General features: G+C 45.8%; 1 protein-coding gene across 8 annotated transcripts in view; it reads left to right on the forward strand.

Annotated features, from left to right (window-relative positions):
* The window catches only part of Tns3 (tensin 3), a 266,681-nt gene that overhangs the window by 145,571 nt on the left and 97,151 nt on the right, over window positions 1–23,959 (forward strand). For all 8 annotated transcript variants that reach the window (XM_078039777.1, XM_078039776.1, XM_078039770.1 and 5 more), the window contains 3 exons: window positions 13,373–13,502; window positions 13,773–13,838; window positions 14,837–14,941. In XM_078039777.1, coding sequence (XP_077895903.1) covers window positions 13,373–13,502; window positions 13,773–13,838; window positions 14,837–14,941 — 301 coding nt within the window. The remainder of the gene's footprint in view (window positions 1–13,372; window positions 13,503–13,772; window positions 13,839–14,836; window positions 14,942–23,959) is intronic.

Raw genomic sequence — 23,959 nt, forward strand, 5'->3', positions numbered from 1 at the left:
TCATTTTTCAGCCACTCTCTTCTGATGCCCCAAGGAGAAGGGCCCCGGGCTTGCAAAGCCTGTAGTTGGAGTGCAGTGCAGCCTCCCTGCTTCCCTGGGGTTAGTAGAGAGGGGCAGGGTGAAGAGGGGAGAGAGATTCTCCCCACCATGTGCTGCTTCATGTCTTCTGTCCAGGTGTGCAATGCTGGCCCTGGCTTTAGGACACCTGCAATCGTTGGGCAAAGGGGCCGAGCTATTTATTTATTTACTTATTTCAGTGTTTGGGATTGGACCTAGGGGAACTCTACCGCTGAACTACAACCATAGCCCTTTCTACTTGAGACGGTCTGAGTTACTCCAGCTAGACTTAAAGTTCTGATCCTCCTCCCTCAGCCTCCCACGTAGCTGGGATTATAGGAGTGTGAACCTTAATGGAGGACAGCTTTGTGTGAGCACTAATCAGGCTTTACCAGCTATGGCTCTAACCTGTCTCTAGCTCTGGAATAGGGTCCAGTGTTCCAGCTTTAAAGGAGAGGCTGGTGGGGTAGGATTGGCATCTGCCTGTCATCATATCCTGTCTGCCACACAGGTTTGTGGGGGGGGGGGTGGACTGGAGTTGGCTTTTCCAGGAGGCAGCTCCCTGTCTGCAGGGATTCGTTGTTAAAGCCATGTCCCTTTAGGGTGACCCAGGGGAGGTGACCAAAAGCTATGATATGGAGGGTGACTCTCAGGCTAGGATGTATGGCTCTCTGCCCCTCGCCACTTCCTAGAACAAGGGCAAGGCTTCTCTTCAGATGCTTCTGAGCTGGTGGCTGCAAGGTCTTCTGAGACCTGTGGGCAGACTAGTCTAATTGCGATGCCAACTGCCACTCCCCTTTCCCTGTCCTTTCCTTCTTCCCCATCCTCCTTCCTCTCTCTCTTCTCCTCCTTTTCTTTACTCTCATTCTCTTGTCTGTCTTCACTTCCATTTTCTCTTTTTCTCTGTGATTTTTTTTACCCAATAGTCTTTTTTTGGAACATTTTGTCCTCTTTCGGAGTCTATGGGCTTAGCCCTAGGCACAGGAAGGAAGGGAGGAGCACAGTGACTTTGTCCTGGAGGATCTTGGTGAAGACGTGAGTTGGTTTGTTTGTTTTTCCTTAAAGAGGACCTGCAGCTGCTCTGTAGCCCAGGTCAGGGGCCACTGTAGGTTGAGGCAGAGCAGTTTGGGTGAGGATTCAGTTGGATATGACCTGTGACTTGGGCATCAAGGTGCTGGGCTGGAAGGGTATTACCAATAGACACCACACAACATCTTGGCCTCATGGTGTCCGGAGGGGTCTTATGCCTTTGCTAGGACGTCTATGTTTGTGAGGAAATTAAACATCTTGGACAGGAATTCTTGCATAGTTCTCTTTTGGGAAACATGGACCTCTGCTCAGTGAGGAGCACACTTAGGTTTGTGCGGAGGAAATGTGTGAACCCACATAAATCTTCCAGGACAGCGTATGATAGAGGGTGAAGGCTATGCCACATGAGGCTGTAACATCACAAGCCATTGTCACAACCAGACAGACTATGGCTTGACTTTATGGGTGGATGGGCACTGACTTTTCCCTCTGCTTCTTCACCATGAACCTCTTCCCACTGAACTGCATTCCAGCTCTGTCCCTCCCTGTAGTGGGCACTGCAACCCAAGCATGAGGTCTCAGTAAATATCACATGTGCCTGGCTATGGCCACTGGAACGTGGCTTTGAGCAGGCTACAAGGAGCCTGTCTAGGGAGGTGGAGGCTGTGGGTGGAGGCAGCATTTGGCACTTGATTAGTGAGGCAGATCCAGGAACAAAGTGGGCAGGGCAGAGGAGGAGAGGAACCTGGGTGGGTGGGAGGCGTTCTCTGGTGCATGTGCCAGGGCTTGGTAGATGTGCCCCATCCTGGTAGAGTCCCTGGGTGTCCAGGGAGCTGAGGGAGATAGGTGCTGCTCTAGCTCAGGAAAGTACTGTCCTCTGTGTTGGTGTTGCTGGGTGACCTTGGATGAAAAATGATGCCTGCTGAGTGCCCAGAGGTCACAGCAAGGCAGCTCTGTTCTTGTGTCAGTGGCTCACAGCTATTTGTTCCTAAGTGGTTTGTTATCCAACAACTAAAGAGTCAGTCTGCAACTACTTTGGAAGCAGTGATTATCTGAAATTGTTGCAAAAATTGGAGTCAAACTTGTGAGTCCACTTGGTATGGAGCAGAGACCCTCTGAAGCTCAGGCTGTGGTTAGGAGGGCCAGGCCAGCTAGCATTCGTTAATGCCGCCTCTAGAGAAGCTCTTGGTCAGCAGAGAGAGGCCGAGGCTTACAGTGAGCAAGGCGCTGAGTCAGCAGGAATGTCAGTCAGATGTGAGCATGGCTGGAGCTTCATGAAAGGTCATTTCCACTCTCCATAGCCCTTGGGGCTTGTGTGGTCCTGGCCTGGGGTGAGGAGTCCCCAAAGCTCTGTGTGCCATTTCCCACAAGTGGGTTCTCAGAAGGGAGAGGTGCGGACTTCATACAAGGCGTAGGGTAGTGGGATAGCCCTAGGCCCCCATGAGGACGTGGCACTACTGAGAACAACATTGATGTTTGAGAACTGGAATAGTCAAATGTGGAGCATTTCAGGGAGCAGAAGGTGGGTAAGAGTGGTGGTGGTGGAGTGTTCCAGGTGATCCTAGGAGTGAGTTGGGCCTGTTCTGGGGAGTTCCACTGACTACGAGGCACTCAGAGGGACAGCCTTGGTCGGGAGAGGGCCAGGTGTAAGCCTCACCCGAGCCCAGGTTAGGGTAGTTGTGAAGGTGAGACCCAGACCCACCATCTAGCCTGGGCATCTTCTGGAACAACCTCATACTTGAAGTTGAACATGAATCTTGGATGGACATTTTATCAGGACAAAAGATCCCTGCTGGTGTGGGGTGTTTCTGAGTAAGGGGCCCACCCTCTCTTCTTGGTGGTCTTCCAGGCCAGCTTGTTCTGCTTAGGTTGCTTTTTTAGAACACCACAGACTGGGTGACCTGTAGTAACGGGAATTGATTTCTCTAGCTAGAAATCCAAGGTTAAGGTGCTGCAGATTCAGTGTCCCGTGAGGACCCCCTTTTCTGACTCATAAATAACTCCTTTCCCTGTGCCTCCTGTGGTGAAAGGGGTGAAGTAGCTCTGTGAGGTCCCTTCTCTAGGGGTACTAATGCCATTCCTGAGGGACCCAATCTCTTCACTAATCACCTTCCCAAATCCCCACCTCCTAATACTATCACTTTGGGTGTGAAGATGTCATCACATAGATTTAAATTTTTTTATTAGTGCCTTATAATTATACACAAAAGAAGGATTCATTATATCATATTCATTTGTGTACATAACAATTTGATCAATCTCATGTCTCAGCACCTTCCCTTTCCCTCCTCTTCTCCCTCCCCTGATCTACTTGCTCTACTGATCTCCCTTCTATTACCATTATTTTAATTAGTGTTATAATGATATAAGTGGATTATTACATATAAAATTTTATATATTTCTATATGTATCTCTCTCTCTCTTTCTATATATATATATATATATATATATATATAATATTCATTATGGTGCATAATGTATATGGACATAGTGTTATTTGGTAGAGTTCATGCCCCAGTACTTCTCTATGCCTTCCCTCCTCCCATCTTTGCAGTCTCCTTCCTCTACTCTATTGTTCTATTTTCATGAAATCTCCCTGCCTTTTTTGATTATTCCTTACCTTTTTTTTCCCTTTTCCTCCCTCTCTCTAGCTTCTGCACATGAAAGAAAACTTTGAGTCTAGCTTAATTAACTTACCATAGCATTCTCCAGTTTCTATCCATTTATCAGTAAATGACTTAATTTCTTTTTTTCTTTCTTTCTTTTTTGGTGCCAGGGATTGAACCCAGGGTCATTTAACCACTGAGCCACACTCCCAGCCATCTATTTATTTATTTACTATTTTATATTTTTAAATTTAAACATAGGGTCCCACTAAGTTGCTGAGGCTAGCTTTGTATTTGTGATCCTCCTAGCCTCCCAAGCGCTGGGATCACAGGCGTGTCTCACTGTGCCAGGCTAATTTAATTATTCTTTATGACTATGTAGAACTCCATTGTGTATATATACCACATATCCTTTATCCATTTGTCTGTTGAGGGACATCTACCTGGTACTATAACTTGGCTATTGTGAATTGCACTATTATAAATAAATACTGTTATGCATGTAACACTATGGTATGCTGTTTTTAAATGTTTAGGGTGAATTCTAAGAAGTGGAATAAATAGCTGGGTCATATGGTGAATCCATTTCTAGTCTTTTGAGAAATCTCCATACTGTTTTCTAAAGTGTTGTAAAAAGTGCTTTCCATAAGACATACATGTATCATTTCTCTGCTCATCCTCACCAGCAACTATTGTTATTTGGGTTCTTTCTACCTGGAATGAGATGAAATCTCCGTGTAAGTTTTGTTTTTATTTCCCTGATTGCTAGTGATGTTGGGCGTTGTTTTTATATATATGCTGCCCATCTGTACTTTTTATTTTGAAAAGTATCCATGTAGAGCTTTTGTCCATTTATCGATTGGTTTACTTTTTTGGTGTTAAATTTTGGGTTTTTTTTTTAAACTTCTTAAAATATATCCTGGATATCAATCCCTTGTTGGAATAGTAGCTGGCAAAGTTTCTCTCCCGTTCTATACAAGTCTTTCTTCCCACTCTTGTTTTCTTTGCTGTGCAGAGGTGTTTTAATTTGATCTCGTCCCATTTATTGATTCTTGGTTGGACTTCTTGAGCTAGTCTAGGAGTCTTGTTAAGGAAGTTGCTGCCCTATACCAATGTGTGGGAGTGTTGCCTCAGGTTTTCTCCTAGTAGTTTCAGTGTTCCTGATCTAATGCTGAGGTCTTTGATCCACTTTGAGTGGATTTTGGGGGGACACAAACACTGAGTCTGCACAGAGGCTATCCCCTCTCCACCCCCTTTCCTGCCTTGTCTCAGACTTTCCTGATTCTCTTCTGTGCCTCACTGTGGCGTCCTCTGCTGGCCTTTCATTGGTGCCTTTACGTCCTACCTTGCCCTGGTTTTCCTTTCTTTCCTACCAGGTCTCAGGAAAAAAACAGTGCCCAGATATCCTGTTCTTTATCTGCTGCTCGGCTCAGTGGTAGTGCCCTGTCCCTCTGTCCACTGGTGATGGCCACGGTGGCATCACCCTCTGCCTGGTCTGTGGGGCTCTCCCGTGAGCCCTGTTCTCTCTGGTAGCCTGTTCTCTTTCCCTGTCTTTTAGCCTGAGGCCTTGGGGAGCCTTCCCCAGCTTCGGCACAGCTGCCCCTGACCTGGTGTTCTCCAGGCTGCTGTCCCTCCTGCTCTCCTCATCCCTTGCTGGCTCTCACCTGCCCTTACTTACTTAGGAGTCAGATTGTTGTGGTCCTAGCCTGCTAGGATTCACCAGCTGCCCAGGGTGCCGTTTGCCAACCCCATCTTTCCAACTCTAGGCTCTGCTGGGACTCCCCACCCACCCCCACCTCTGCACTCTAAACTTGAGCTTCATCTTTGACACCTTTTGTTTTCCCCTCCCAGGACCCTGTGGTCCCATATCTTATCTGCTATGCAGATTTGATGACTCAGTGAGCCCTGCCTCCCCATCACCTCTATGATGGCTCTACAGAGGACTCTAAACTCCAGTTCACTTCTCACTTTTGAACTCTCTGTTCCGTCATTGTGCCCCTCAGAGGACAAATGGGCACTCAGGTGATGTCTGAGAAGCACAAGCAAAAGGGTAGCAGCTTGCAGTTACTAAACGTGGTCAGAGGCCAGGGCTATGCCCTACCCATTGTCATTCCCACCTTATACCCCAGTTCTCATGTATATACTAGGAATCTTTGGTTGGAGCAGAGGATCACTGGGTAGGGTCATCCCCCCAGCAAGTCAGCTGAGCCAGGTTCTCTGAAAACCATTGTGCTAGTGAGCCACATTCCCGGAAGCTGCTGGCCTTCCCTGTGATTGGGTATGGCCACTCCAGGGGCGACATGGGCATGATTGGCAGAGGAGTAGCCTCTCCAATGTATCTGTCAAAACTGAAGCCAGAGGAGCCTGGAGACCTGGGGAGAGGAAGGCTGGAGTTCAGGGGCAAGGTTCAGCTGGGAGCTCTCTAGAGGTGAATGTTTCATGCCATGGGGGCACTTCGCCCATGCATGATTTGTTGCCAGAAGAAATGCTGGCAAAACAGGAGGTTCTTGGGCTTTTCACAGGAGATAACTTTTGATAAGATAATTTCCTTCCTGCATCTCTTTTCATTCCTCACATGGAATATTTTTAGTCTTGTTTTATGATTTGATTTATGCTTCCTGTGTTTATGGTTCCTTTTTGTACACTCTGCACTTGTTTCTGCTGGGTTATCAGATGGGAGGTGAAAGATATGGGTGACAGCTAAGAAGGGTAATTTTCCATCACAGAGAGTAATTTTTCCTTGCACCATCCACAGAAGTGGTTAGCTGAGAGGTTTTTAAGTTGTCTATCTCTGAGAAGCAAATTGTATATTTATTGTATTTTTCTGGGGTTGCACTAACAAAGGGCCACAGACTGAATGGTTTAAGCGACAGGAATTAATTTTCTCACACTTCTGGAACCTGGATATCCAAGGTCAAAGACTGGGCTGGTTTGGTTTCTTCTCAGACCTCTCTGCTTGGCTTGCAAATGCTGTCTTCTCACTATCTCTGCATGGTCATAACTCTGTATTTGAGTCCTAATTTCTTCCTTTAAGGACACCAGTTGTAATTCATTAGGGCCCACTTTAAGGGTCTTAATCTTAACTAAATTACCTTTAGCAGAACACTGTCTCCAAATACAGTCACACTCTGAGGTCCTGAGACCTTCAACCTGTGAATTTGGAAGGATACAGCTCAGCCCACAATGCTTCTTTTCGTTCACTAAGCCTATTCTAGAATGTTTAGTAAGATAAGTAGTGGAATCAAGTGCAATTGGTCACCCTGCATCTTTGGCTATAGTTTGTCACCAGCATTCACTGGTGACCAAGTACCCATAGCTTGTGGCCTACATAACGTGAAAAGGTAGATGTGGAAGTAAGCCACACACAGAACTTACTCCCAAGAGTTAGATTCTAGTTGTTCATTAAGAGGAACATAAAGAGAACTAGCACAATTAGAACTGGTTTTTACAGAGACCTAAGAGCTGAAGTCAAATTGGGGTGGAAAAGACTCTTTTTATAGAGTCCTATGGGGCGTGACTTCAAGGCAGATCAGGCGTTGGCAGTTGGCTGGAGGGGAGAAGCCTGAGTGTCACAGCCATGCTCAGATCATAGTCTACAGAGTCTGTGTTGTGCTGAAGCTTAAAAACCCCAGTGATGTTTGTTTCATGTAAAAACCATCTACACAGCGAAGAAGAAATGATGCTGTGTCTTGTCCCTTGTTGGCAGGGCTCCCTGGAGAGTGTCAGGAGTCTCCCCTTTCCCACTGCTTGAATCGGTTCTGGTGTCCTGAGGTTTTTAAATGCAGTCCCCAATTCCTCCTCCCCAACTTTTCCCCATCTTTAAGTGAACCCAAATGGCCACATAAAACACAGCAGCCCTCCTGCTTTCGCTTTCCCTATCCTTCACTTTGTCCTCCTACTGCTATGTGCACCTGCCGTCAAAACCTGAAGTCACACCTGAAGGTTGCACTTCTCCTGTCTCTGCATGGTCATCCCTCTGTGTCTGAGTGGGGAGATGAGTTCCAGTGCCTTTTCTATGTAAGGTTCAAGTGCACGAGTGGTTTCATTTCTCAAGAAGAATTTGGCAATAGCTATGACTTAGAAAGGGCCCTGGGGAGCAGAAAATGCCTGTCTAGATAGATTTACCAGCTGAAGGCTTCAGCTCTCTCTTTCTGGGTATTTTCTTAAGCGGCCTCTGTGCAGTAGAAGGTGGAAAGTCTCTTCCTAGGCTGGCTCACCATCCTTTGCCCTCCTCCTTCCAAAAGCCATCTTATTCTCTTTCAGTGAATCAAATTTGTCAAATCAAATTGTGTTCAGATAAATTTATCTTTCTTCTTGAAGAACTCTGCATTGAGACTTGTTCGAAAAATGAGTTACTCCTTTGACTTCAGTAATCAGTGGATGGTGCCATTCTTGGTCACAGTAAATTGACACTGATCTCTCATCTGCCTTGGCCCCCACATGGCCTGCTGTCCCAGTTGGCCCTTCTCAGCTGCACCTCTGATCCCTTCTATCTCTGCAACGTACTTTTCTTTCAAGGTCGGATTTTCCAGTGCACTACTCCAAAAAGGCAGGACCTCAAGAGGCTCAGTAAATATGCTGTTGTCAGGTAGGAGGCAGCGCGTTGGTGAGGGCAGCTCCATCATTATGTAACCTGCTCAGGAATTCACACAGGCAGAAGCCAAGCAGGAACCTGGCAGGGAGCCATGGGCCTGACCCAGCTTGCCCCCTCCGGGCCTCAGTGTGCAGGTCCACGGCTTGTAAGCACTTTTCTGTCCGTCATGCTCCATCTTGCTGCCCATGACTGGGCAAACCGAAGGACACTTGAATTTTGTCGTCATGGTTGCTGACCTCATGACCTTGCTCCAGTGACCAGGCTTGTAAACACAAGAGGCTGCAGAAACACACAGCACCTCTGTTTGTGTTTCTTACAGCAGGGAAGTTGGAAGCATCCCTCTGAGACTTACCCAGGGGAGAACTCGGTTGTTGTGTCCATAGCTGTTGTATTTTGTGATATTCTTTCTACTTCATTACACCAGCACTCTTCTAGCCCTGGGCCAGCTCTTTATCTCTTCTGTCAGTTCAACACCATGACTCAGCTGGGTTTTCATTCACAGCCAGTAGTATCCACTCACCTTTCATTGTGTGGAGGTCAAGAATTATAATATTGTAGCCATTTAAAAGCATTTTCAGCTCCAAGGGAGACCACAGTTCCTGTTGGCCTTCCTGGTGTAGGTGTGTAGGTGATTGATTGATGGTTTATCTATCTTTGCGATTCAAATCTGTGGTTATAGCTTATTCCCTGAGGATACAGACTCCTCAAATCTCCCTAAGGCAGTTCCACCAGCAGAGTTGGACAAGAGTGTGACTTTCATTTCTGGTGGGAATGCTGTCAGGGTCCTGCTTTTTAAACTTAGAAGATATAAGGGAAGTTGGATCTGAATAGGCACTGCCCCTCCACAGTGGCTAAGTGGGGAGGGCGGGGTAGAAGCTTAAGAGGAAGCAAACCTATTGGCTCTCTGTGAACACTTGACTGATTGATTCCTTCCCTGCATGAGAATTCCACATGCTGCCTTTAGATTTGGTATACTCTCAGGGCAGACAGGTCAAAGCAGGGCTTGGTGCCTAATTATCATTGTGGTAACTTTCAGTTAGGGGATAGGCTTTTTATGTGTGTGTGTGTGCATGCTGTGCCAGGGATTAAACCCAGGGACATTAAACCACTGAGTCATATCCCCAGCCCTATTTTTTTTTTTTTTAATTTTAAGACAGAGTCTCACTGAGTTGCTTAGGGCCTCATTAAGTTGCTGAGGCTGGCTTTGAACTTGTGATCCTCCTGCCTCAGCCTCCTGAGCTACTAGGATTACAGGTATGCACCATCGCACCTGGCTGGGCACAGATTAGGCTAAGATTTCCAAATTGCATTGTCAGGCAATAGGAGTATAATTTGCATGGAGAAATTCTCTTGTAGATAATTACTCATATGGCATTTTTGAGTACCAAGAACCTCTTTCTAGAAACTTATTCCCTTTAAGTTATATATACAGCATCACTTTTGTATCTACAGAGGACTGGTTCCAGGACTCATGTGGATACCAAACTCTGAGGATGCTCAAGTCCCATACAAAACGATGCAGTACTTGAGTATACTTTAAAGCATCTCTAGATTACTTATAATACCCAATACAAGGTAAATTGTATGTAAATCGTTGTTCTTGACAAGGGAAAATTGTCTGAATAGTTTCAATACAGATATATATTTTTCCCCAAATATTTTCTGTCTGTGGTTGGTTGAATCTGCAGGTGTGGAACTCACAGATAAAGACCTGGCTGACTGTACATATAAATGTAATTGATGTCACAGATACTTGGAATTACAGATTGTATTTGTGTAGTGCCCATTTAATCTGTATAACAAAATAAGCCCATGTTACAATATCCATTTGACAGCCAGAGAATATAAAGTCCACAAAGCCTGCAACATGCCCATGTTCTGAAGGGCTCCCCAGCAAGTTGTCCTGTCAGTATTAGCACCCACATGCTGCTCATGTGAGTCTGTCTGTGACAGCATGTTGACAGATGCTTGTGACTTGATACGGTGTTGGCTGTTTCTTATTTTATTTTTCCATACCATGAAATCATGACTGCAATTGTTGTTCTAAATGTAGATATTCTAAAATACAAAGGCAGAGTATGAACATATTCTAGAAACATTCTGGAGAGATTCAGGTTGATAAAACTACTAAAGCCAGAGGCTGAAGGGGGAAATTTGAGACCTCAACCCCACATTCCAGTCTTTTATAAAGTGCGTGCACTACCTTATATCTTAAAGGGAGGCCTTTGGGACTTATGTCAAATGCAGTGTTGTTCTTTCTGTTAAGTGTTATGAATACAGTTCTGATCTCTGGCCACTGATGCTACAATTATTTATTGACTTTATTAATGGATAAGTACTGGTTCCTCTGGAGGTAATCTTGGAGAGACCATTGAGGTGGTGTCTTAGCTTTTGGGATGTTTCATTCCCAGTTCTGACCTGTTTTGCTGGTGATGGCCGCTAGGAACCAGTATCTGGGAAAATTTTCCCTGGATAGGGAAAATAATGCAGTTTCTGTCTTTCCCAAGTTCCTGAGTTGGTCAGGAGGACAGGAGGGGGTGCTGTTGCCTCCCCTGATGGATGAGAAGAAGTTCAGTGTGAAGCAGGGATTATGTAAGATAGGGGGTATTGCCCCAAATACTTATAGAACCCTTTAGGTGGGACTCCCGGGAGTCCTGGGCAGCATTTGTGCCTTGGGATAGATCACGTTCTCCTTGTTTTGCCCACGAGTATTTGTGGTAATTTAGAATCTTCAAACAGGAGACTCAGAACTGCTGGGGTGAAACCTGTGCCTGGCATTTCCTCCCTTCCTGGCAAGTGGAGGGATCTGGGATTCCTGTTTGATGAGTCACAGTGTTTGTGTGTAGCTGCCTGTGATGAGCAGGAGTGGGAACTGCAGGCATCCTAGGCTCTGGAGAGGGTGGGCAGGACCAAGAGGTGGGCTCCCAGGAGGCTCAAGGTTGGGACAGGTTATGCAGACTCAGGTGGTGGCTATAGAATGAGTTTGCCTGTAATTCCGAGCAGGTGGAAGAGTAGACAATACCTCCTGAGAAACAAGCTGGGTCACATGGATAGTCCCCATACACAGGTGTGCCTGGAGACCACCCTGGGCCTGTATTCACCTGGCTTCACCCACAGGCCACCTACTCTAGGTGACTCCATGCCTGAATGGGCTGGGTGTCCTCCCCTTACTAACTGTTTGCTTCCTGAGATGCTGTTGTTTCTCAAATCTTTCTTCTCCTAATTATTTATAGAATTTGAGAGCAAGATTGGCTTGAATTGGAGCTTTTTTTCCTTTTTCTGCCCTGGTATCCCCTGATCACTCCCTACTTCCAAGGCAATAAATGGACATAAAGAGAGAAGCTGTCATCCTTAGAGACCAGGTAGTTATGGATAGGACTCGTTCTGGCTGGGAGAAGCTCTCTCTTACTCCAGGCCTAAATCATTTGATGGGCAATCACTGTGGTGAGTGTGAGGTGTGAGTGCTCAGAGGAAGGGTGAAGATGCTCCCAGAATATTCTGGAAGGATTACTACAAAATAGTCTTTGATTGAGCCTTGTTGAGGAGTCAGAGATTCTCAGACCAGGAGGAAGATTCGAGACCAGTATGCCTTGGCTGTAAAGCCAGTTAAAGTCTTCACATTCCTTCCCAATTCTTGTTTGCTGGCTGCAAACTCCTCCAGCCAGGTCTCTGTTTGTATCACCCAGATTTACAACATCCCTGGCGGCACCTCACCATGCAAAAAATGCTCAGCTTGTATTTGTCAACAGGGAACATCCCCCAAGGTCTTATTTACATTTTTTTTTCCATTTATTTATCGTACTGTTTCCTTGTAGATAGTAGAATGGTAAACAACTTCTGGGTCTGTCCAAGGGGTCACAGTTCCCAGCACCCTGGGCTAAAACTCTTTGGGTTTCCTTTCCTTTAGTTTCTGTGGAATGGTTTCTCCAGCGACAGGATGGAATGTTACCTGCACATTCTCCTGTGTCACTGTTCATAAACACATTTCTGTATTATTTGTCATTTGTGTTTGTGAAGCATGTCCTATTTTAAAGCCACTGCTCCCCAGAAAAAGTCTCTTTTAGGAAAAGTGGCTGCCCTGGTAGCCAACCGTCTCCCACTCTCAGTTTCCCATGGGATGATGTGCCTTCCCTGAACACTCTGTGATTTGAGAGCCTAGTCCACCCTGAATGCCCTGGGAACCTTGCCCCTGTCATTCGAGTGAAGCATCCCTGCCATCTCCCCACAGCATGTGGCCTAATGTGGCGAGGCCCCTGGTGTAAAGATGGTTCATGATGCTGCGGGCTGACTTCACCATCTCCCAATAATCCCTCCACTCTGTTATTGGCATGCCACCCAGGGGGCTTAATTAGCACCCAAGGGACCTAGTAAATCACAAAATCTATGGCTGGGCATTGCATCCTGAGTTCGGATCATAACAGGGTAATTGTGAAGGTTTCTCCTAAAATGATTGCTTATAGGCCATCCAGACATTCAGGCACAGGAAACTAAATGCCACATGTTTTCTCTTTCTGTCTTATCGTTTTCTGTATTTATCTATTTCTTTGTCCATCTCTCCTCTTTCTCTTGATTTGTCTTCCTCTCTCCCTATAGCTCCTCCCTGCTCTGTAATGCCCAGCTGCTTCCTCTTGGTGAAAACAGAAAGGCCTTAATTCAAAACATAGAGTTTAGATGAAAGAAAAACTTTATCACAATAAGTTGTTAAAATTGAGGAGAAAGAGGCCACCAAATTTTATTCTTCAGATGACACATTCTTGTGCCCTGCAATTATTTGGGTGTGGCCCACCTGAGGACTGAAGACCCTGGTGTTTCAGGACTTTGATTCCTTTGAAACAGCACAAGGATCTTGGGAAGTGTCCTAAGGATTCATCACTGCAGCAGCAGCAGCAATGAAAGATGCCACCATGGCATCTTCCAACACCCTTGTCCAGGGTCAGAGTTCCAGCCCATGTGGATGTGAACTCTTTGCCACAACAGTTCAGAGGGGCCCATGCCATGCTCACCAATGCAGGTGGAGCGTCGTCCTTGCTAGTTTCATGCTCTTATGCTCAGTAGTCACCTGTTTTTTCTTCCCCTCTGTAACCAGGTGAAATGCTACCACAAGAAGTATCGTTCGGCCACCCGTGATGTCATTTTCCGCCTGCAGTTTCACACTGGGGCTGTGCAGGGCTATGGACTGGTGTTTGGAAAGGAGGATCTGGACAGTGCCTGCAAAGGTGAGATGGAGCTGGTGGCCTCAGAGCATATGGAGATCACAGGGAATGGAGCAGCTTGCCCTGCTCATGTGGGCATGAATCCCCCTAACCCTCTCCCCAAATTCAGCCTGCTGGCAAAATTTAATTGTTACTGATCTGTGGTAGAAAAGAGTTCAGGGAAACTGGGATGCTGTGTACCCTGAGGTGTTTCCAATGCAGCTCTGGTTGGAATACAAGAAGAATACCATCCTCTGCTTTTGTAGCTCATCAGCTCCAAATGTGTTTTTTCAGATGACCGTTTTCCAGACTACGGGAAGATTGAGTTAGTCTTCTCGGCCACACCTGAGAAGATCCAAGGTGGGTAGCCGGCAAGATGCTTGGGCAGCTGGAGGTTGACGCTGACTGGGGTGGTTGTTGGTACCCTGGGGTGACTGTCTTGGCCTCCCACCTCTGCACCTACTTGGAAATGTTTGTAATTAAACTTTAAAAAGTAGGATACTGGACAGTGGGGAGGACTGAGGCAGTTCAGAGAGCTAAAGCGTACTTCCGTCAGTAAGAGCCAGAAATGACATGACTTGCCCAAAACTCCTTCACCAAGGAGGGCAGGAACTCTGTAGAGCTCACTGGTGTTCCTGAGGATCCACCCTCCATTTCCTGGGAAATTATGCTAAATATTTACTTTTGTCTTCAACAAACAATGAACATTTTAGAAGAGAATTTTAAGTACGGTAGACTGCAAATATCTAAGTTGCAAAACAATTTCTCCTATTTCATAAAAACATTTTTACAAAGCAATCTTTCTATCATCAAGTGATAATTGAAAATTCCACTTGCATAAAAGTTTTAATTCCCTTTTAACAACTTGGGAAAACAGTCACCTTTTTCTAGGCTCACTGTCACAGATTTAGACAGGAACTATTAAATGCAAGGCTTGTGTGTTAAAATTCCTCTTGGCATTCTTAGAATGATTAAAGGCAGGAATAAGGACTTAGGAGCCAAGAGCCTCAAAGTCATCCTTTCTGAGACTGAACACCATCCGAAGGCACCCCTGTGTCCCCACCAAGGGCTTTCTTTTTGCAAAGTGGTGCTCAGAGCCCAGAGTCTGGCACAGTATACGAATGACCGGTGTTCACCTTGCCTTTCCACTGAGAGGTTTTAGCAGTTATTCAGTTTGTCAACAATTGTGCCTGCATCTCTGATTAGTGCCATGCATGGTGGAGAGGGACAGTGAACACAGAGCTTCACTTTCATGCTTAAATGCAGCAGCTCAGCTTCCCTCATCCCTCAGGGTCAGGTGGATGACAGAAGTACTGGGCTTTGTTGGGACTAATGTCCTGCTGTGCCCCTCCCTACAGGCTGTGAGCATCTGCACAATGACCATGGGGTGATTGTGGACTACAACATGGCAGACCCATTGATCCGCTGGGACTCCTACGAGAACCTGAGTGCAGATGGAGAAGGTACGTGCTCTTAGCTCCCGTGTATGGCTGAGAGGGGGACGCAGAGAAGACAGCCTCCCTACAATTAGCTCAGAAAAACTTTGCTATCTGCTCAGAAGATGAAAATCTCCCCATATTTCCAGAAACCCAGAAGCCGTGCTTTGGGTGTGATGCAGTCCCCCGACTCCCCCCCCCCCCCCCCCCCCCCCCCGCCGACTCCCCCAGTATCAGGGATTGAACCCAGCTGTGCTTAACTACGGAGTCACATCCCCAGTCCTTTTATTTTGTATTTTATTTAGAGACAGGGTCTCCTGAGTTGCTTAGCACCTCGCTAAATTGCTGAGGCTGGGCTTGAACTCATGATCCCCCTGCCTCAGACTCCTGAGTGGCTGGGATTACAGGCGTGCGCCACTGTGCTCTGTGTTCATGAGAATCAGGTTTGGTGAAATTAGATAATGGTGGTTACTGTGCACCTCCTTATCTGATGTTTGTACGTGTGTGTGTGTGTGTGTGTTTCTGTCTTCTCTCTCTTCCTGATTGAGTGTGGGGAATGCCAAACAATGGTCACAAACAGTTGTCCTCCTGTTGTGTGGCCCTGCGGGTGACAGACCTTTGGAGTTTATTTCTGTTTGCTTGTTATATAGGCGTCCATGGCTGTATCATTGTAATGTCAATTGTTGTAAGTCTGTCTCACCTACATTGCTCTCTGTTCATCCATGGAACATATAATGTGGGTCACAAGTAACCCGTGAAGCAGGAAAGGAATGAAAGGACAGCTGCCTGCTGGGGTGACTGAAAGAAGCAAGTGCGGGTGGATTTCAAAGAAGATGACTCAGGCCTCCTTCAGTCATTCTGGTCTTTCATCTTTCTCAGCCACTGACTGAGAATCAGTCCTGTTTTGGGGAAGGGCATTATTTCTTCTTTTCTTTCCTTTTCTTTCTTTTCTGGTTCAAATTTAGTTGTATCCAGATGTTCAGTATTTAAAAGCCAGCGTTGGCAATAGCATCAGTGTTGTACTCTTGTGCATCGCTTAACTTCCCGTGACTCAGGAAGGTGGTATCTCTGCCCAGTGCCTGGGGCATCTATCATGTGTTCCTGGGCACCACAGGACACGACTTTGCTTGTGCTGGGCAAATGTGTGACCTTCCTAGACTGTGTTGAGTGACATTTCAACAAGAGGAATTATTACAATGCCGAATACCCCTGGACCGAAGGAAGTACCCAGAGATGGAGTGCGAATTCTGAGGGCATTAAAACTCAGGTTAAGTTTGGGGCTTCAGCAGGCAGATGTTGTAGAAGAGGCCAGCCTTTCAATATAAAATATATAGGAAGTTCTTTCCTGGTGCAAATCATTCAGAACCTAGTTCTTTAAGATACCAACATATTAAAACAATCACACGTAAAAACTTTTGGAAAAAAGATCCATAGTGTATACAGGAATCATAAAGGCTATCAGGCAGATCTCTGTCACCTTTTCCCAAACTGGATTATCATTTTTTTTTTTTTTTGTGTGTGTGTGTGTGTGTGTGTGTCAGGGATTGAATCCAGAGGTGCTTAACCCCTGAGCCACATCCCCAGCCCTTTTTACATTTTATTTTGAGACAGGATCTTACTAAGTTGCTTCAGGCCTTGCTCAATTGCTGAGGCTAGTTTTGAACTTGTGATCCTCCTGCCTCTGCCTCCCCAGCCTCTGGGATTACAGGAGGGCGGCGCTGCGCCTGACTTGGATTATCAAATTTTTCACAGCGGAGCTCTTTTCCAGTGGCCTCTATTAACATGAAGCATTAACTCCTGTCTGTAGATTACACTGTGTTCTCTTGTATTGGAGGGGAGAACATAAGGTGGTTACTGAAGATGTGAGTAAATAGCCCAAGGTAAGAAGAGGAAGGGACAATTTGGAGAACTAGTCAGTGACACTGAGTTTAGCTGACTCAGATTCCTAAATTGGGCCCAGAAGGGTGGGTCTGAGTACTGCACCACAACTGGCCAGCAGGCCACATGATAAGGCTATGAATGTGTGGTGTGGGGAGTCCACCAAAATGCAGGACATGGCCAGGATCTGCCTGCAGGAATTGTGCATGTGGGACTCTCAACATGAGAGTTCCCTTGTTGCTGAGGGCTGTGTGAGCATGGAGGGGTAGTGACCGTGAGATGGGGGTTTCTGAAGTTGTAGGTCTCAGGTAGATGATCTCTGTGCTCATGTTCTAAGAGGAGAGTGGTGAGAAATCCAGTGTGTGGTGTGGCCCACCTGGGCCCAGCATGAGCTGGGTCTGCTGCTCAGGAGAGCTCCACGTTCGCTACTCCACAGGCACCCAGCCCCTGTCCTTTTAGCCACCTTGGAGCTAATGGAGCCCCAGGGCCACATAACGCAGAAGTAGTGAAGGATCCACACTGGTATTATGTGGATAAGGAAAGCAGCTGTGTGTTCATCACCCCTCAGAGGTTATGTGAAAGTTTGCAGAAAATGTACAGAAATGCACATGCACACACACATGTGTGCATAAATCTTGTGGTGTTCGGCTTTTTAACAGTTTATAATGAGCAAAGGTTTATTGTAGTTCACTGTTTCCAAAGTTGCAGTCCATGGTTGCTTGGACCTATTTTCTCCTAGCTTGTGGGGAGGCAGAATCTCATCACATCAGGGAGGAGACTGCTCACTTAATAAGAGGAAGCAAAGAGGGAGAGAGGAAGGGGCTACGGTACCAACATCCCCTTGAAGGATACACCCAGTGACCTAACTTCCTTCCACTAGGTCCCACCTCTCAGAGTTTCACCACCTCCCAAAAGTTCTACTCTCTTCACCACATGGGCCTTTGGGAGACATTCCAGATGGAAATGATAGCAGATATGTCAATTACAAAGGATTTCCAGTTATAACTGACTAAAGGACTCAGAGAAGCTGAGAGAGCAGAGTTCCATACTAGACACTCATGACCACAGGAAACATCTTCCCGTCTCTTCCAAGGGAATCACCTCTTGCCTGGATCCTGTTTCAGTCTGAGAACTAACTCTGCGGTGTGACCATACCCTGTCGCATCACTTAAGGTGTTCTGAGAAATGCGTCCTTAGGCATTTGTGTTGTCCTCCATATATATATTAGACTTGTGTTGTCCTCCATATATATATATATATATATATATATATATATATAAAATATTATAGAGTGTACTTATACAAACCCAGATGGCTTCAGTATGACTAAGTGACATAATCTTATGGAACCACTGACATATGTGGTCCACTAGTGACCAGGACATTGTTATGTGGCACATGACTGTGGTCCAGAGGGCTGCAGACGAACATGTTATATGAGATTGCTAAGCCTCTCAGTCTTGTGGGTTCTCCTGGGTCAGTGCTAGCCTTGCTCATCCATCCTTTCTCTCTTGGTACTTCTACTGCTCATTCTCAGGGTTCCCAATTATTGTCCTGGGCCTCTGAACCTTTGGAACTGAGGTGTCAGTTTTTTTTGCCTATGCTTCAGGAAATCAGGGGTGGGGAGGAATTGGTTGGAGTGAGTTATAAGCTTTTCTTAAATCAATTTGTGCTTGTTATTAGTATTTTTTGAAAATTCAGACAATTGAAAAGAAAGAAGGACAGATCACCCCGTGTTCCTATTAAGAGATGCAGCACTTGTCCAGTGTACTTGAAGCATGATTTCTAAATGTTCTGCAAGTGTTTCACCATGAGACCAACCCCAGGGTGTTTTATAACCTGAATTTATTTTATTTTATTTTTCAGATACTGGGGATTGAATCCAGGGGGACTCTACCACTGAGCTACATTGCCAGACCTTTTTCTATTTTTAATTTTGAGACAAGGTCTTGCTAACTTGCCTAGATTGGCTTTGAACTTGCCATCCTCCTGCCTTAGCCTCTGGAGTCTCTGAGATTATAGATATGCACCACACACCTGACGAACCTAAATTTTTTCTTAACCCAGTTTCCTGAGCATTGTGGGCATCTTTTAACATTTTCCCTCTGCCCTGCTCATGGACTGTATTGTGTTTTATTAGAGGGGTTGGCATAGGGCATCTGATCTTATTCCTGTTCTGTGGGGTTTGTGCTTTCATTGTTAACTTAAAGCCAAGGCTACCACAACAGCCCTGCCACCAAAGCTCTGCAGAACCCCGAGGTGTGGGGTTTCCAGCTTTGGGTCTTCCTGCAAAGTTGTCCTCCAGAAAGCTTTCTCTGGAAAGATGGAAGATTTGAGTTGTCCTCCTTGTCCCCAGCTCTCCAGCCTACCACAGCACCTCTCAGGTATGGAGGTGGCCTTCTCTGTCTCATTTCACAGGTGAGGTCCCAGATTTGGGCACCTGGACAAAGCTCCAGCCCTGGCAGGCAGAAAACAGAGTCTCAACTGCATTGCTTGCCAGAGCCTAAAACCTGTGCAGCATTAGTTCTCAGAGCTGTCTGGAGCTTTGAAGAGTAAAAGAAGGTTTGGCAGCCTCTAAAACATTTTTGTTTAGCTGTAAAATGATGTATTATAGCACTCTTTTCTACTCCCACCCCTTCCTCTAGCCCCTGCTGGTTTAAAAAAAAAAAAAAACAGAAAATGTTGATTTAAGCAGCATTTATCTCCAGAAACCCTTGCCGCCTTGGAATGGGGCCCTCTGCAGATGCCTTTGACGGGGGGGCCCTTGTTAGGAAAGCACTGCCTTTTATGTCAGCCGGATGCTCTGCCCTTTACACTAAGAAAGGAGGGAGCCTTGAATCTGTTTCAGTGTGGGCAAGTGATCACAGACGTTCTGTCTTCACTATGGAGAGCACACGTGGTCGTGGTCACTCCTGTCTTCGCGAGTCTGTAGTCTTGGTGGGCAGTGGCCTGCTCTTTTTGCAAGTCATGGTGCCAAGTCAGCATTTCCCAGGTCTCTCGGCTCCCCTAAATGAGAGGAGAACATCTCAGGGCTCACAGTGTGGCAGCCTGGCACTGTTATCTTATTTGATCCTCAAGAGGAACCTGTGAGCCCACTTTGGATATGAAGGGAGCTATCCCAAGAGAAATGGAAAGCGAGGAGCTATGGGGGCAAGAGGAGTCTGCAGCCTCCAGGTTCCCTGCTGTTGGTGATGACAGATGCCATCGTATAGTAGATTGTCTTGTGTGTGAGATCACACGCAGCAGAGCTCTGATAGTGCCTTTCCTCATTTGGAACTGTGAGTGTGCTGGGTGTCACTAGATGTCACACCTTGTCACACAGAGAATGGGGTTTCCTATCTTGGCAGGATATGGCTGTTGTGTCAGAGTCAGATTTGCTGTCACAGGCTGAGGAAATGCCACACAGCAGCTCATCTCACTGAACTTGGAATGTTGCCAACAGGCAAACAGTGGGCAAGATGAATCCTGATCTCCCCCCAGTGTGTCCCCCCCTCTATGGCACAGAGTGATGAAGCCCCATGCCTCACTCTGTCCCTATATGTGGGACATGCTGTTTGGGGTCACTGTCCATATGTTTCTGTCTCTCTTCTTATCTGGTCTGTTCTTTTCTTTCTTTTTCTTTTTCACACCTTAACACTGGGTTCAGCCTGGCTCTCTGCGAAGTTCTCAGCACCTCTTGTTAGATAGACCCCTGTAGAATGTCTCATCTCTCATGAGGCATGTCTTTGGCATTGGTGCCACTGTCCACACTTCCATATGGAACTTCTCTGCTTGTTCAGAAGAGCCACATGCTCACCTGGGTGTGGTGGTGCATAGCTGTGATACCAGCCATTCAGGAAGCTGAGCCAGAAGGGCCACAAGTTCAAAGACAGCCTCAGCAACTTAGTGAAGCCCTAAACAACTTAGTGAGACCCTGTCTCAAAAAATAAAATGGCTAGGGATGTAACTCAGTGGTAAAACACCTCTGGATTCAACTCCCAGTATCAAAAAGGAAAAAAGAATAGCCATGTGCTCATTCAGTTTCCACATCTGCAAAATGGAAAATAACCTTCTTTAATTAGGTGATCCTAAAGACATCTCCTCCAACTCTGAGCTTTTTATTATCATATGTGTATTTTGTCTTTTTTAAGTATCAACATGAAAACATGTTATATAAAGCCATTCTTCAGTTTGCCTTAGGAATTCCTTTCAGAATACCCCAGGATATCAAACTGTGCAGATGCTTAAGTTCCTTATTATCAAATGGCAGCGTTTGCATATAACCTATTCTTGTACTCCCATATACTTTAAATCATCTCTAGATTTCTTATGATACCTAATGCAATATAAATATTAAATATATAATTATTGTGCAGTATTGTCTAGAAATAATGACAAGAAAAATGTCTAAATATTCAATATAGAATATTTTTAAAAAAGCATTTTGATCCATAATTGGTTGAATTTATGGATGAAGAAACTGAGATATGGAAGGCTGACTGTACATTGTATATCCATCAGCATTCCCCATAGGATGCATCAAAGCTGTTATTAGCATGTGTCATGAATTAAGAAAGAATGGAAGAACATCTGCTCTACCTATACAATTTGGTAAAATTCACAAAGATGATCTTGGCAGACAGGAAGTATAGGCAGAATGCAAAAGGGGGCATGCCTAGCCAAGGGCAGGGCAGGAGTAAGCAGGCATCTTTACCCAGAAGGAGTGCTTCAGATCTAACTGGAGCTAGACATGTGTTCAAAGAAGCTGCAGCACTGTGTAATGGAATGCAGGATTCATGGTTGGTCAGGAAGTGTCATTGTGTTGAGCCCATCTCCTGGCAGTGAGGTGCCCAGGAGCCATCGGGCTGGATGATCCAGAGGCTATCACAGAACCAGAGGATGTCCTGCAGGCATCAAGAGTCTGAAGAGCAGGGAAAGTAGTGAAGGGATTTCTGGAATGCTCCAGCTGAGAACCAAGCCAGATCTGAACTTGGAGAAGCTCTGGGGTGAAGTGACAGCTTCAGATACTTGGGAGTTGGATGATTAAAGCTTTGCACAGATCCAGAGGAAGGGCAAGGGTCAAGGAAACTTCAGGAATGGCTGAGGGTTGGACATGAGGTTTTCTGAGCTGCTTCCTTGCCCTTGGTTTCTTGTCTTGACCTAGGATTTTCTGGCTAAACCTCTTGCCAGTACAAGGTGAGCAAAGTGAGGGTCCCAAGCAGCCCAAGGTTTGGGCTCTGCCACTTTAGGTGGATACCTTTATGAACATTCCTAGTGATCAGACTTGGCTTCCCAGACAACCACAATTGTTTCAGAGATCCCACAGCAGCTGCTGGAGCAGACAGTCTACGGGGATTCAGGTTTCCCCACACCCTTCACAATAAGGTAAAGTCCTGAACTGCACCTTCCCCTAGGACTCTCTGCCAAACTCTCAATAATGGCTGATTAGAACAAGTTAGATCAAGAAGCACTGGCCACGGTGTGTGCAGAGTTGGCCATGGACGTGCCCTGTCAAGTTGCAACCAAGTTGCCATTTTGAAAGTGGATTTGAAAGCTGTTGTTCCCAGAAATTGTTTATAGATTTTCAAAAGCAAAACAAGTATTGACAACTCACTGGGAGGAAGGGGCTGCTGGAATCTGTGACAGACACACCTCACACTCTGACTCTCTTAACCTGCTTGGGATCACACAGTTCCTCTCGTCCATACCTTGGTCCTCACTGGTAAGATGAGATACTGCTACCTGGGGACGTGCAGAGTATATGTCTTCTTTATGTGGTATTTGGCCACTTGTGAATGTTTGACTGTATCTCACACAGGAAAATTTCTTTGGATCTTTCCCCTGTTGATCTAAATAACAATCAGAGAGACTGACCAAAGAATATAGAATTGCAACGAGAATCAGTGTGCCGTAGTAAACAATGAGTAAATTCAAAGAGGAAGGGAAAATTTTGGAAACCAAAAATGAGGTGGATCACGTGAAATATTTTGAGGCCAAAATACTTGGCCGTAATGACTGATAACTGACAGTTGCTGGGCAGATGTTCTTATAGAAAGTTCTTTTTGTAGAAAGTAGTAGTGACCTCTGTATAAGGTTGTAGCTGGCAGTTTTTATTTATTTTGTCATCATTGCTATCAGAATCATGCATGAGTTCATAACCTCCCAGCTTTATTTATTTTTGTTAGGATTTTCACAAGTGATTCCATTTGGATTCTGACAATTTTTACACCCCCAGCCAAGCTTTTCTAAGTGTTATTTGCTTAGGCATGAGAGGAAAAGCAGCCCTCATGAGGGACCTTTGGCTAGGATAAGTGATGAAGGACCAGATGGGAGCTCTGGGTCTCAGAAAACTCCCTTCCTTTCTTCTCCTCTCTTGATGGTAAATCAAGGATGTAAGCCTCTGGCCTCTTAGTACAAAAGATCCTTTTGCAGTTATCCAGTGACTTAAGCACTGAGTCCTGCTGAATATCACCTGATCAGGGATATGAGGCATAATGTGGTCAGGCAGGTAGGAGTGAGGGTTGTGGCTCCTCCTTATGGCCATATAACCTTTACATTGAGAGCCATAATCTAGTTCTGGGAGTGTTACTTTTTAAAATGGACAGGACCAGTCAGAGAGTGAATCTGATATTGGGACAAAGGAGTAGTGCCAGGCTCTGAGCTGGCATTTTATTAAGGGTCTGTTACTTTTCCAACCTAAGTGGTGTCAGAAAAATATCCTGAAAAAATATGTCAACCTGTACTGGTTGCATTCAGTTAGCCCATGTGAGTCCCCAGTGATGACTCCTGGAGTCATGTAGTTTCACCTGTGTGAATGAGGTGCTACTTTGACACTTGGCCCCCAGCCCATGCACAAACCCCATCATTCCGGGACCCTCTCAGCTGCCCCAACTAGGATCCCTGCATAGTGTTTCCTGTGTGTGCAGCAGGGACTGGCAGGTATGTGGTTTGTCTATATCACTGTAGTGTCTGTGTCTTTGAGTCCAGTAAGCCATGCATCTTTATTCTTCTCTCACTTTCCTCTGTGGATTTATGATCAGTATCTCCAGCGCTCTTTGATGACTGCACCCACTTAACCAACAATGCTCGGTGACTCACACTTCTGCCCTACGTTCCTTCCCCCAGAGCTGCAGATCTGGGGAACTAGCAGCTTAGTTATTCTGCTGGTGGGTTTGCTGAAATGTGAAC

Source organism: Ictidomys tridecemlineatus, chromosome 2 (genome assembly GCF_052094955.1).
Source record: "Ictidomys tridecemlineatus isolate mIctTri1 chromosome 2, mIctTri1.hap1, whole genome shotgun sequence".
In the NCBI taxonomy this organism is placed as follows: domain Eukaryota; kingdom Metazoa; phylum Chordata; class Mammalia; order Rodentia; family Sciuridae; genus Ictidomys; species Ictidomys tridecemlineatus.